The sequence below is a fragment of the Aspergillus costaricaensis genome (assembly GCF_003184835.1).
Source record: "Aspergillus costaricaensis CBS 115574 unplaced genomic scaffold BO79scaffold_1, whole genome shotgun sequence".
Lineage (NCBI taxonomy): Eukaryota > Fungi > Ascomycota > Eurotiomycetes > Eurotiales > Aspergillaceae > Aspergillus > Aspergillus costaricensis.
In genome coordinates, this window is record NW_020291801.1 from 1,361,760 (window position 1) to 1,375,372 (window position 13,613).

Below are 13,613 nucleotides of genomic sequence, written 5' to 3' on the forward strand. Positions count from 1 at the left end.
ATGATGAATTGGTTGGTTGCAAAAACACTAGCGTGTAGAAATCAGGTTTTCGAGACGTCAAGACTCAGACGGTGTCTATGGTGGAATCCTCCAGGCTTAGCGCCATATACTAGTGTTGAAGCTATAGACTGCACTGACTCGCGCCTAGCAAACCATAATATCCCTATTAAGATGAATGGCAGCGAAAGAAATCGTGAAGATTTCTGCTAGGACAGTAACCGGACATGACGTACAAATTTCTGTATAGAGTCCAGGTGGAAGACATAGGCAATCTGCGCAGGGGGGGGGCAAAAGATTTCCGAGATTGGTCTCCCACGTACGTAAGTGCTGACCCAAGGATCAATGAAGATGATGACTTATGTGCAAGACTTTGTGCACAGCTGGGAGGACAGCCCGGGAGTGCCTGATGTGGCGTTTCTTGGCGGTGGCCACTTTTTGCCCTTTCCACATTTATTATTGCGTTCAAGACTTCGGAGAATAATCGCCGGAGGAGAGATAACATCATTTTTGGTCTCCCTTTCCAGACTTGACATCTGTCTGGAACCCTCCCACGGTCAGTCAGCAGATTTTGCATCTCCGAAGTGAGGTAGGGGAAAAAAAAAAAAAAAAGAAAAGAAAGAAAGTCTCCTACATAAGATCCGAATAATCTCCCTTATCTGTAAGCCCGCTGCAGGACCAAATCCCGCGAAATGCCAAGCAGCCCCCCCTCTCCCTCTCAGGTAACGCAAGTCTCGCTGTGAGACACCAGACTAAGGCTGCAACGATGGAGGAGCTAACGCAGGTAGTTTGGGTTAGCATGAAGGGTACACTGGGTCCCAGAGTTTTTCTTTGGACCCGTTTGAAGTTTCTAACGTTAGATGACTGGGACCCACTGGGCGCCACTGGGCCAGAACCGATGCTGAGGGCACGCCCACTGAATGGATAGTCTAGGACTGGGATCCATATCGATCGAGGTCTTGGATCGTAGAATGACCGCCACCCGCGGCCACCCTCTGATAAGTTCCGCCCATTGTTAGAGTGCATGGGCTGAGATAGTTCCCAGGGTAGATGGTCAATCGACAACGGGAATTGCCGACTTTGTCCCCTGTAAACAGGCATATAGGATGGTGTTTATAAAATTGGTCTTGAGGAATACTCATGTGCATAACCGAAGTCTGGCTCGACTAGGAATAGAAATGGTCTGGACTTTGCCAAACCTTCAGTCATTGAATCTCCAGTTGGTTTAATTGTCCCGTGCGATCGGCATCTCGCCCGCATCGATCTCCTCCTCCTTCTGCTCTGCTGCTGTCGAATTGTCGAACCAAGGTCCAGTCTCATTTGGTCTGGTACCTTTGTCTTTTTCTTTTCTTTTCACGGGCTCCCCACCCTACACTCTGTCCTATTCCTCTCCTCCTCTTGTCATTACTCTCTTTTCTTCTTCCTTCCTGCATCTCCATCTTCTCCTGCTTGATTCTGTGCATTTTTCCTTTTCCTCCGTCTGCACAATCCTACTAGTGCCCGCTTATCTCCCGTTCCTCTTTGAGCCCACCGGCCAGAGTCAATGCATCATTAGCTTTGTTGGTCTTCGGAAGGAATTCCCACCAGTGTAGGTCAGTCGTCGCCCTTGCTCGTGCTTTTTCTCGCTTGCACCAGACCCTCTTTTATTCTCCAGGGTGTTTCCCTCCATTTTGTCTACTCTTTTTGATTCTCCCATCCTTCACTATGTGTTTGTGGTTAAGCCTTTGCATGGCCTCCTCTTGATCCATATCGGTCTAACTTACCCAGCATCTAGTCGATTCCGGATCAGATCGATCTATAACCTCAAGGCTGGTCAGCCTGTAATCTAGCCTTTCGCTTTCGACTCCTGGCCTGGTGCCAACATGTCGACCTCCATGGGAGATCATCTTGCTCCTGATCATCTGGAAGAGAAGAGCAAGCACAGATTGGACGATGGAACTCCTGACTCGGACGAAGGCACTTACGTCTATGACAGTGCCAGTAACGGAAACCACCTGAGAGTGGACACTTCTTACAATGACTTGGATAGGACCGCCCTGGCCTCTCCGGTCACTGCGAGGGAAGAATCTACGCGTCTCGAAGACGACCTGGCAGTTATGGAAGCTGAACGGATGGTTTCGCGCTCCACGCAAGAGGCAGAGTCGAAAAAGAGTGTTCACGACGGCCGTCCATCCACCTCTCGCTCTCGTTCACGTTCTCGCTCGCGCCCTAACGAACATATCGACGAGTTTGACGAGGCCACCAATCCGCTGCATGAGAAAGCTGCAGTTTACAATCCACCCGAGAATCCTAATACCAACATTGCCAGATTTGTCAAGAAACTCCATGAATCGAGTTTCATCATCCGTTATCTTACCTACATCCTGCCACTTGTGATCATCCTACTCATTCCGTTATTGGTTGGTGCGCTGGCTTATCCCGATGCCAGTGTCGGAGGTGTCCGGCTGGTTTGGTTTTCAGTCTGGCTGGAAATCGTCTGGTTGACCTTGTGGGCTGGAAGAGTGAGTACCCTGTGATATCATTGTCTGTTTACCCATCGCCTCATTGCTAATTCGATTCTGGACAGATCGTCTCCAAGTTGATCCCTATACCTGTGAACGCGCTCGCTAGTATCTTCACCAACAATGCGAAGAAATGGCGTGATCTTGCCAAGCAATTGGAGCTGCATGCAACTCTTTTCTTCTGGTGGTTGGGTGTCGAAATTTCTTTTTTGCCCACAATGAAGAACCATCACGTGGACGGAAACCATACTACGCGCTCCTGGGAAAATACGCTCAACAAGATTATCATTTCCGTCTTCGTCTGGACGATCCTCAACCTGGTGGAGAAATTCATCATTCAGCTTATTGCCATCAGCTTCCACACGCGTACTTATGCCGACCGAATTGAGATCAACAAGTTCCAAATTGGCAGCTTGACCAAATTATACGAATTCTCGCGGAGGAAAATCACTGCCAAGGACAAGGAATTTGAGGAACAAAAACAGCCCGGTTCTAATAACGGCCTTAAGATCCCGTTCCATTACGCTGGTAAAGCGGGACGTCTTGCTAAGGGTGCCTTTACCAAGGTCGGTGATGTGGCCGGCGCAGTTGCAGCGGACTTCACTGGTCGCACAGCCACCAACAGCAACCACCCCTACCAGGTTGTGCTGGCTTTGCTGCGAACCACCAGCGGTTGCCAGGTTTTGGCTCGGCGACTCTACCGGACCCTCGTGCGGGATGGCTTTGAGACCGTTTTCTCCGGCGATCTGAAGGAAGCGTTTGATAACAATGACGAAGCCGAAGCTGCCTTTACTATGTTCGACAAAGACATGAACGGAGATATTTCCATGGAAGAATTGGAGTCTGTGTGCGTGGAGATTGGACGTGAACGCAAAGCAATCACTGCGTCCTTGAAGGATCTTGACTCTGTTGTTGGAAGACTCGATAACATCCTGGAATTCTTCGTGGTTATCATTACCCTGATCGTGTTCTTGACCTTGATTTCCACCTCGGCTGCTGGTGTACTCACGTCTGCAGGCTCCAGTATTCTTGCGTTGTCTTGGCTGTTCTCTGCCACTGCACAGGAGTTCCTTCAGTCGGTCATTTTCGTCTTCATCAAGCACCCGTTTGATGTTGGTGACCGTGTCACAGTATATGGTAACTCTGGTGATGCGGGTCTGGGTGATGACTACTTCGTCAAGCAGATTTCTCTCTTGTATACTGAGTTCAAGAAGATGCAGGGTCACGTTGTGCAAGCCCCGAACAGCTATTTGAACGGTCTCTTCATCCTCAACCAACGCAGATCAGGCGCCCTGGCCGAGGCTGTGCCTATTGTCATCAAGTATGGCACGACACTCGAGCAAATTGATGGCCTTCGTCAACGCTTGTTGGAGTTTGTCCGCAGCGAACGCCGGGAATTCCAGACCAATATCCTTACTGAGATGCGTGAGGTGACCGAAAACTTCTCAGTCACCCTCAATGTTGTTTTCTTCTACAAGTCAAACTGGCAAAATGAGGGCCTGCGTTTGCAACGTCGCAATAAGTTCATTTGCATGCTCATGCTTGCCTTGCAAGAGATTGGCATCGAGGGCCCACGCATGAACCTCCAGGGTGCCCGTGTCGACATTCCTTTCCATGTCGCTGGGTTCCCTTCGCATAACATGGGTGCTCCTCCCGGCAGCAGTGATGGCCGGCCTCCTCCCACCCCTGTCTACCAGCATGACTCGATCCCCGAGAATACTGGCTCCAGCAGCTCTGTCCGCCAGCATTCTATTCTTCGTAGGGGCGCGGACGCTGCCGCTGCCCGGGCCCGCGGTGACTCGATGCTCACGCGGAAGCATGTTGACTTCTCGCTGGGCATGCGCGACGTTTCTTCCGGCGACGTCATGGGCGATGTCTTCGAAGACCGCGGCACTCGTGTGGATGACGTTGTTCGGATGGCCAACCGTGAAACCGCAGAGCGTCGCATCCAGGAAGAAGAGGAAGAGCAAGCCGAGCGGCAGAGCCGTGCATCTGGCTCTCACCGCCGAAGCCACTCCAACACCAGCGCCGCCCCGTCTGCAGCGCGCTCCGGTCGTCAGTCAATGGAATCCCACGGTGGTCACAGTTTGTCCTCCGTCAGTCGTGGCCGATTCTTCCGTCATCGCAACAGCATCAGCAGCCGCGGCCCAGCCGATCTGGAACAAGGGCCAACCCACGGCCAGCAATCGCCTCAGATCCGTGCCGTGTCGCCCGCTATGGACGAGAAATGATTATATTTCAACTAGTGCGGTGTTCATTCTGGAAATGACTGCCCTTGCGCACTTGTTCATCGTCCCTTTACATACTGTTGAGTGATTTGTTTTGATCATATCAGCATAGCTATCTATAGATAATACCTTTCCGTACATACCAAAAGGCGGCATGTTTGTTTCTATTTGCATCATAACTGGTTAGACACGCACCAGTATACATAATGTTCCGGCTGATTGGTTGAAATATCCAATTGGCTAGACTACTAATGTTGTTGTGTGGCTGGTATGATATCAGCTCATCTGGTCAAGTGTCAAATCCTTGTTCATTCTCTGTGGCATATTCCATCGATATATAGAATTCAATAATGATATGCACTGAAATCATTGCTTGGTCCATACGCTCATCTACACACTACTAACTCTTATGAATCTTATATCTTTCAAAACTACCTAGTACACTCCACCCCTCGAACAAGAAGGTCTAAATAATCCATACGATCAAAACTATAATAGAATCTACCATTACCACTTACTACTACTACTACTACTATAACTTAGTATCTCATAACATGTCCCTCCCCCCCTTCCCTACTACTCTCTCGGTTTAGTGGTACTTAGTTGTTGTTTTAAACGCTCATATACTAGGATTATTTCTGGGGATACACATATGTACAATAGTACCGGATTGAATTTGTTGCATGGTTTGTGTGTGTGTGTGTGTGTGTGTGTCATCCGAAGACAGATAAGGCGAGATGGTACTTAGCTTTTGTGCTCGTTATGTAATGTAACTACTTAAGCAAAGTAAGGGGGCGGTCTGGATGGTTTAAGTGCTGTAGCCAGAAAAGATCTTATCTTGTTTTTCTGCATTAGTAATTTACTACTACCGATTAGGGAATCTGTGAGGGGGGTGGGTTTGAGATTGTTTGAATGGAGATCTGATCTCAAGAGGGTTGGTTGGGCTGCAGATCACTATTAGCCTACTATGTGTGATTATGAAAGGTCGAAAGATATCTGATGTAATATGGATAGAAACAGAACTACAGTATATAATATACACCTGGACTGGAATGTTTACTGATGTAAAGCAGCTAGAAGAGAAAAGCTGGACTCTTTTTTTGGGGAGAAATCTGGTACGTATAGGTACACACACAATTTTGCTCTCAAGAAGAGGAAAATTTCAGAACAAAGGAAATGGGATATACGCCTGGATGATGAGACAAGAAGAGAGTAAGTGGAATAATGAGCAAGAAAATGGAAGTTAGAACGAGAAATCGACAAATGAGTGGAACTCAGACAGCCTGGTTGAGACGACAAACACTCCCAAACACCCGCTAGCCTTGAAACGCGTGTGGAAAAGAAAGCAATATGAAAAGGCAGCAAAAGAAGAGGAATGTATTTTAACAGGTGCAAAAAGAACAATATGTCGTAAGCATGGAGTGATATAAGTCATATAATCGCACACAATAGTGGACCGTACGTGGACTCTGTCCAACGCATGCCACACTGAATTGCAGTCTTCGCAAGGTCTACCTTGATAGTAAGATGGTGTCGGTTCTTTATAGGTCGGGTTGAGAATGGGTGGAACCCAAGTATGGATGGGGAGAAGGTGTATGTAATGGTCGAGGTGTGGCATCAGCATCCAGATACCGGTCAACATCAGCTTCTGAACCATATTCCGGAGCCAAATTGCCCCCGGTAGTCTTGATGTAGGGGGTTTCCGGGTCGTCTCCTGAGGGTTCTGACTCTCCGTCTTTCGTGAAAACGATAGGGGGTGTAATATGCCCAAGTTTAGGTGTTTCGACGCTGGCCTCCATGGCCTGTGTATCTGAAGCTTCTGTCGTGTACGGTGATGTTGACCGATCTGAGAAGATTGCTGGTATGTCCATTTTCGACCCTAGCTCCACGATGGGCGAATGCTTGGGGCTGCAACCTTCAACGGACCCCGCAATCGCCTCCTCGGGAATTGAAAGGTTCTCAAGACGGCTCTCCAGACTTGGACTGTGCGGAGAGCGAGTGCCAGTGCGTTCCTCGCTGTAGTCACTGGCGCCGCCGGAACCTCCACTGCTCCGTCGCTCCAACGACTCCCGCTCTCTCTTGAGAAGCTCCTCGCTCCCACTGACAACGCTACCCCTGCTATTGGTTCTCATCATCTCTATACCTAGCTTAGAGCCAGGGCGACGAGATCTTTGTTGAGGGCTGCTGGATCGTGTTTGAGAATTTCCGAGTTCTTCATCTTCATCATCGCCAGACTCGGCACACTCGTAGCGCTTGCGTTCCAACGACTCTCTCTTCGCCCGGATCGCTTCACTGGATCGCTGTTTGCGAGGTGTAAGGTTTCCAGACGTATGAACAGTGGCTGGTGCTGAAGACGCGTGAAGTAGGCTTGGGAAAGGCACTGCATCCGAGCCAGATGCGGAACTGCCATCCGTCGCTTCTTGTACACGAGTCACATCTTCGGAAATCCCGAGGCCGCCTCTATCCTGTTCTGGTTCTTCATTGTGATGACTCACGATGACAGGGCCGTCATCTGGTTTGATTGACTCCGTATCGCCAAAGTAACTGCTGACGATAGAGTCCTCTCGACTGGATCCTCTGTAAGAGCTAGAAGGCACATGTGCAAACCCCGACGAAGCTGTTGAACTTGGGCTATGCTCGGCTTGCACAAAAGCCTGGCGTATCGTAGAAGGCGGGACACTCATTGACTGGGAAGGATTGTAGTCCTTTGGAGGCGGCTTCCACTGACAGAACCTACACAGTGCTTCCGTGAATTTTGTCAGGGTTGGAGGCTTCTCAATGAGCGCGTCAAAATGGTGGGTTTCTGGAAGATCCTTAAGGTAGCCTGTAACCGCAATGATTGGAGTATGCCGATTCGCACTACGCGTTTCGCGCACCATACGCGCGACATCGGCCCCAGTTACCTGGGGTAGCTTGAACTCCGTCATGATAATGTCGAACTGCACTTCGCTGAGAGCGTAACGCATCGCTTCGTTACCGTTTACCGCCGTAATGGTACGACATCGCAGTTTCTCAAAGAGGCGTTCCATCACTATGCGAGAGACCGGATGATCTTCACAGATGAGCACATCCAAGGGCCGGAAGAATGGCCCATCGGGGAAATTAATCTGTGACATGCGCCTTGAGCTTTGACGGCGGCGCTGTACTTTAAGCAAGGCTTTTGTGCGCGGATCCTCATTGTCTGATGAGGAGGGCGAGATATCGAATAATTGGCTGCGGCGTTTGTAATGGCCCACGGCATACGTTTCCTTGGCTAGAGATGATGAGAGGTCCCCGTCCTGGGAGCCTATGGTTTGTGATCTTGCTCGTGAGGCGGGAGCACTGCCGTGGCGCTGTCCAGAAGGTGTCTTGTCAGGCGAGTGGGCCGTGGCTCGAGGGGGCTTTATAGGAGACGACGATGCGGAGCCGTGCTTGAGACTTGCCATCCGACCTTGATCGACACTTGCGGGCTGAGAGCTTCCGGCGGACTGCGAGTTATTAGAAGAAGACCCGGACGTTTTTCTGCGCTCGTGATTTTGACCGGTGCTAAATTGAACGAGAAGCGGGGACGAAGGCTGAGAGGGACGACTGGGAGACGAATTCGCCTGGCTCACGCTTGAAGGGGACGAAGGTCGGTTGTTGCCTTTGGTTTGAGACAAAGTCCGCTGTAGGGGCATCGGTAACGGGCTGCCCTCCAAAGTGGGGGGTGCAGGCTGCGTGGGAGCTTGATCCTGGCCACCTTGCGCGTGTCCCTGTTGCTGAGAGCCGGTGGGGGGAACGTGACGTTGCTGTGCCTGCATTGCCTCCTGGCGTAGTTTTTGTATCACGTCCTTGTTGGCCTTCTCGAGCATGGGAAGATTCTTGAAGGCAAAGTTGCCAAAATCATCGGCCATTGTAGGCTCGCTCAGTCTCCTGCTACGTGACTCACGCACGTGAGGTGGAATGTGCAGAGGCATCAACGGTCGCTTCATCGAGTTTACATGAGAGCGGACTTTGAACAAGGCATCATGAGGCCGATCCTGGGGGTATGCGCCAGTGGTTAACGGCGGTTGAGGTGGGCTTGCATCTTCCAGTTCTTCAGCAAAGGCTTGAAGCGTGGCGCCACGAGCGTCGAAGTATTCGGTATCTTCGGGGTTCTCAATGTTGGGTACAAACTGCGCTTTGTCCTCCAGTAAGGTATCCCAGTTGATATCAGAAAACCAAGGGTGGCTCCGGATCTCTGCTCCACCATTTGGGTATTTCTCATCCACATTAGCACCTATCCGTTCACGAGGGTTCATGGTCATGAGCCTGTTCACAAGATCAATAGCTTCGGGGGAAGCGTATTCCTCAGGTTCCTCCGGCCAGTTGATCCTCCGGTGAAGGATGTTGTCAAAGACCTCATCTGGAGTTCCAGCATTGAATGGCGGATAGCCGAAGAGGAACTCAAACATAATACAGCCCAGGGACCACCAATCACTCATTTCATCCTGACCAACACCGTTAATGGTTTCCGGGGCCAGATAATCTGGTGTGCCCACAAACCGCCTGTTATGGTCCTCGGGGTCAAACAGCGCCATTAGGGGAGGCATCATTGACTGCTGTGGCGGAGTACTATAGGAGAAGGAATTGCTCATTGTGGGTTGAAGCGGGTACAAGTGAGGAGACTCACCCGCCTCGCTTTGGCTCTCCTCTTCGGGTAGTTGATGCTGATGGTGGTGTTGGTGGTGGCCCGGGACGGGCACAGGCATAGTGCCAGAAGCTTCACCACCCTCGTTGACAGACAAAGTGCGGAACATGGCATTCAGACTCTCACTGGCGCCGCTATCGCTACGGTAACCGGACGCTCGACGAGAAGTCTGCCGACTGAGCCCGCCCCCTTGGTTGAGGCTGAAGTAAGATGGTTGGGGGATGCTGCTAGCAACATCTGGCGTGATCAATGGTGTGGAGCCTGGGGATCCACTGCCTTGGAAATCGAAAGAGGCCGATCTGGAAGATGTAATTGACGTTGCTCGAGGAAACGAGCCCTGCTTCAGAAGATCGGGTGCTGGCTCATTGTTCATACTCTTGAGGACGCGTTTCTGACGCCCAACAAGGCCCATGCGTGATAGTCCGAAATCAGTCAGCTTAAGATGACCCGTCTGATCGATAAGAAGATTGTCTGGCTTGAGATCACGGTGGACGATACCTCTACCATGGAGATGTTCGACCCCAAGGACTACTTCCGCAATGTACTTTTTCGCCCAGTCCTCGGGCAGTCCACCAAGAACCTTGACGAGCGAAGCGCAGTCGCCGCCGTTGAGATATTCCATTACCAGGTAAAGGTAGTCCTTGCTGGAGAATGTCCAATAGAGCTTAGCAACAAAATCGCTTTCGCCTTGCCACATCATAATCGCACGCTCCGCCTTGACATTGGTGACCTGATTCTTCGCGACCATGTCCGCCTTCTTCAACACCTTGATCGCAAAGTATTCTCCAGTTACTTTTTTCTTGGCCAAGTACACACTTCCAAAGGCACCTTTGCTGATTGGCTTGATGATCTCAAAGTCCTTGATCGACGGCGGTGCTGGTCTCGGTTGCGGCTGGCTGGCCGATGATAAATGCGGTGAAACGGGAGGCTTTACGATATCGGAAGACGTTGCGGACGATTGACGGCGATGATGAGGGTAGTGGATTTGTGCCAGCTCGATCGCATTTGCGGAGGGAGATACTATAGGTGATGGTAGACTATCGGCGCCGCTCGAAAGACGAGCCCGGGGCATTCGCAATGGTGAATGTGGCCCGGATACCCTGGCCGGAGAATGTTGTCTGCGAGGTGAGCTAGAAAGACCGGGAAGGACTAGACTCCTGCGCTTTCTGTCCATACTGCGGTCGGACGACGGCGAGTCGGTTCGCACGGCACCGGGGAAAGCAGAAGAAGGAACGCTGCTGTCACTGTTATCACCAGCATCCAAATCTATCAAAGAGAGACCCCGTCTGGATGGCTGCGATGTCCCTAACACCCCGGCGATACTCTTGTGCGATCGGGGTGTGGGACATTCCATTGGGCTGTTCGACCCAGTCGACACAGCGACTGAGGCTTTGCCTTCGGAGGAGTGGTTGGACTGGAACCGGTCGGGCGAATTGCGCATGGACATGGTTAAAGCGGACATTGCAGGCGGTGCTGTAGATTCGCGCTTCCCTCGTATTATCGGGCTACTTGCAGTCACGGCGGGTTCGTTGTCTTGGGGTGCGTCATCGTCTGAGGCACTTGAGTCACTGAGCTGGCCCGCCGCAATTCGCTCAGCTTTAGTGAGAGCTGCGGTGATGCACTCCTCTACCAGTATTGTGTATTCGATGCGAATCCGCTCGGCATACTCCACAATTCTTCTATGGCGGATAACCGCATCGACTTTTGCCTTGGCGACTTGTTCGGTATCGGTGCACAGGGCCGCGAGTCCTTGCTCCTGCTCTAGTGTATTAGAGCTGGGTGACTGCCACTGGAGAACCTGCGAGATACGAGATTCGGACTGCGGTGACAACGTCCGAAAATCATCACTGTTGTCCGCGCGAGATTCCTTGATTACAGGCATGTTGATTTCCAAGGCAGTGTCACAAAGGTCAAGGATCAATTCAACGACGCGAGCTAGCGGACGCCGCACTGCGAATGATCGAGCGCGAGTATGCCCGATTCCTGAGGCCGAATGATCTCTGGATCGAGGCGGCGTGCCAGGAGCGGAATTAGCACTAGAGACTGATCCGGACGACGGTGCGGAGGCCGCTGGAGATGGCCCAATTGGTAGGCCTTTGTACTCGGGCTGGGGTGTCGGCGGAGGGTTGCTCTCCCCGAGTACCAACGGCCTGCTTTGTCTGGCTTCTAGAGCATCTAGCACTCTGACGATGGCATGACGGTGCTCGTTGAGATTCTCCTGAGCTATCTGAACATCCATCTCGGCCCGATGCTCCTGTAGACAAAGATCCGAATGTTTCTCGAACCACCATGGTGTGATCTGACGTTCACAGATGCGACACAACACCGGATTCGGAGCTGGATGCTTTGAAGGATCAGGCTCACTAGCCGCAGCCTCAGCCAGAGTGGTCAAGTAGTTTGCCAATACTTCCGCTCCAACGCCCAAGGATTCTACTAGCAAAGGCGGAAGGTCGATGGTGACTTCTCTCGGTTCCGTAAACGGTCGCAACATCCACATGGTCTGCCAATGTAGAAAATATTGGTTAGTCTATATCACGTATACCACATCGACTGTTGCAGTGACTTACATGTCCAACTCCGTCGGCAGTCCGATCAAACACCATGATACCTTGTCCTTCCAGATGAAGGAGGTCATGATGGCGGTCCTCCTTCTCTGCGGGGGCTTGTGCTTCTTCTGCAATGTCGGTCGCTTCAGTAGCTTCATGCTCTGGCTCCGCAGGTCGTGGCTCTGGCGAGTACTTCAGGACCGAGTCGGGGCCCATATGGACTGCGAAGCGAATAAACCGACTGCGGGAGTCATCCTCCTTCATGCTCTCTATAGCATCGTGAAAGACGTTCTGGTTACCGACCACGATCTCCGATATCATCCGCCCCTCTATTGACACCGGTGACGTGCCGACGACCTGTTTCCATGATGGACTGACCCATTTGACGCGACCATCGAGATCCAAATCAACAATGACATTCAGGGTTTGTTCCGCCGCTTCCTTGAGATCTTCACGTTCCTGTCGCATGTGATCGACGCTGGGGGAGCGAGTAGGAGAGAATCTCGGATCGATACTCCGAGCTTCCTGCCGCAGGGCAGTCACGGCGGGAGGAGCGAGGTATTGAGCATCATCTGTGCCATTGCCCGCCATGCTGAAAAGGCGGAGCCGACAGGAATACCGAAGACTGCCCCGAGGGGAGGACGAGGGGAAGTCGAATGACTGAGAGGCGTGGGGTGTGAAATCAAGCGAGAGAAATTATACACGTTGAGCAGCTTCCAAGCAGGACCGTCTGCTAGGCAGAGCGGGTGCCCTTTGATTGTTGGTTATGAATGCATCCGCAGTATTAATTGGCCATGGCTGGATAGCGGGGGACGGTGATGACGAGACAGCAAACAACCCTATCGCAACAAAGTAGACGGGGAAGTGCACTTTTTTTTTTCGTTTTTCTGGTGATAGACAGGGAACGAAATATTTCTTTTTTTTTGTAGATAAAGAAAGAAAAAAAAGAGGAGTATCTCGTGATCACGTAAGGACAGAGGAGGAAAGCGAAACGAAGAGGGAAAAGCGGCTATGCGGGGGAATGGCGCGACGGAGCGTCAACGCGAAGCCAGGGTGACGATTGACCGAGTCAACCCCCCGGAACGAGGTCGACTAGAAGCAGGGAATAGTCGGGGTTGGTGAAACCAGACAGCGCTGGAGGAATAGCGACATAGAATAAACAGAGCGGCGGGAGGAAAAGGAAAGCCAAGAGGGAGGGAAATGGCGAGACGAACAAGAATTAAGGGCGAAAAATAGATGGGGAAAAGGCACAGCGAGAGTGAGTGGGAAGACAAGCCAGCAGCCAGCCAGCCAGCAAACCTCAGGAATGGCAGCGTCAGTCCGTCGTACTATTCTTGTATTTCCTGTATGGAGGGAAGAACGTGAGAAACAGCAAGTTTACCAGTCTTTACCCGTTTGGTATCCACTCAGCCAAATCACACGCCGCCAACGGTGACTCCGGGTCTGTGCGGTACCGTTTGGTATGGTAAAATTGGCGGGAAAAGCAGCAGCGCAAGACTTTCGATCAACGATTGACTTTCAGAAGTCCAAACACTTTCTCAGGAAAGAAAGTCTTCGGTTGAATGGACACAATCTGGATGGGGTTTTAGGTTTCCCGCCTGAAACCATCGTAGCTTCAAAAGGCAGGGGAGATGCTGGTCGTCTGCTTCTAACTGCCGATTGAGAGACAGTCAGAAGCCGTTCCAACCGGAAA

At 51.4% G+C, this 13,613-nt stretch overlaps 2 protein-coding genes across 2 annotated transcripts; one reads left to right on the forward strand and one right to left on the reverse strand.

Moving 5' to 3' along the window:
• The first annotated feature begins 1,432 nt into the window (after nucleotides 1-1,432).
• On the forward strand, nucleotides 1,433-5,059 carry BO79DRAFT_163295 (Mechanosensitive ion channel family). Its single transcript, XM_025679122.1, has 3 exons — nucleotides 1,433-1,589; nucleotides 1,765-2,498; nucleotides 2,564-5,059. The coding sequence occupies exons 2-3, from the start codon at nucleotides 1,860-1,862 to the stop codon at nucleotides 4,727-4,729; spliced, it is 2,805 nt and encodes a 934-aa protein (XP_025545314.1). The 5' UTR covers nucleotides 1,433-1,589; nucleotides 1,765-1,859; the 3' UTR covers nucleotides 4,730-5,059.
• A 1,061-nt stretch (nucleotides 5,060-6,120) lies between these two features.
• On the reverse strand, nucleotides 6,121-12,761 carry BO79DRAFT_3342 (protein kinase RIM15). Its single transcript, XM_025689088.1, has 2 exons — nucleotides 11,942-12,761; nucleotides 6,121-11,874 (listed from the first exon to the last, which is right to left on the reverse strand). Exons 1-2 carry the CDS (start codon nucleotides 12,509-12,511, stop codon nucleotides 6,268-6,270), a joined length of 6,177 nt encoding a protein of 2,058 aa, XP_025545315.1. The 5' UTR covers nucleotides 12,512-12,761; the 3' UTR covers nucleotides 6,121-6,267.
• Nucleotides 12,762-13,613: the final 852 nt, after the last annotated feature.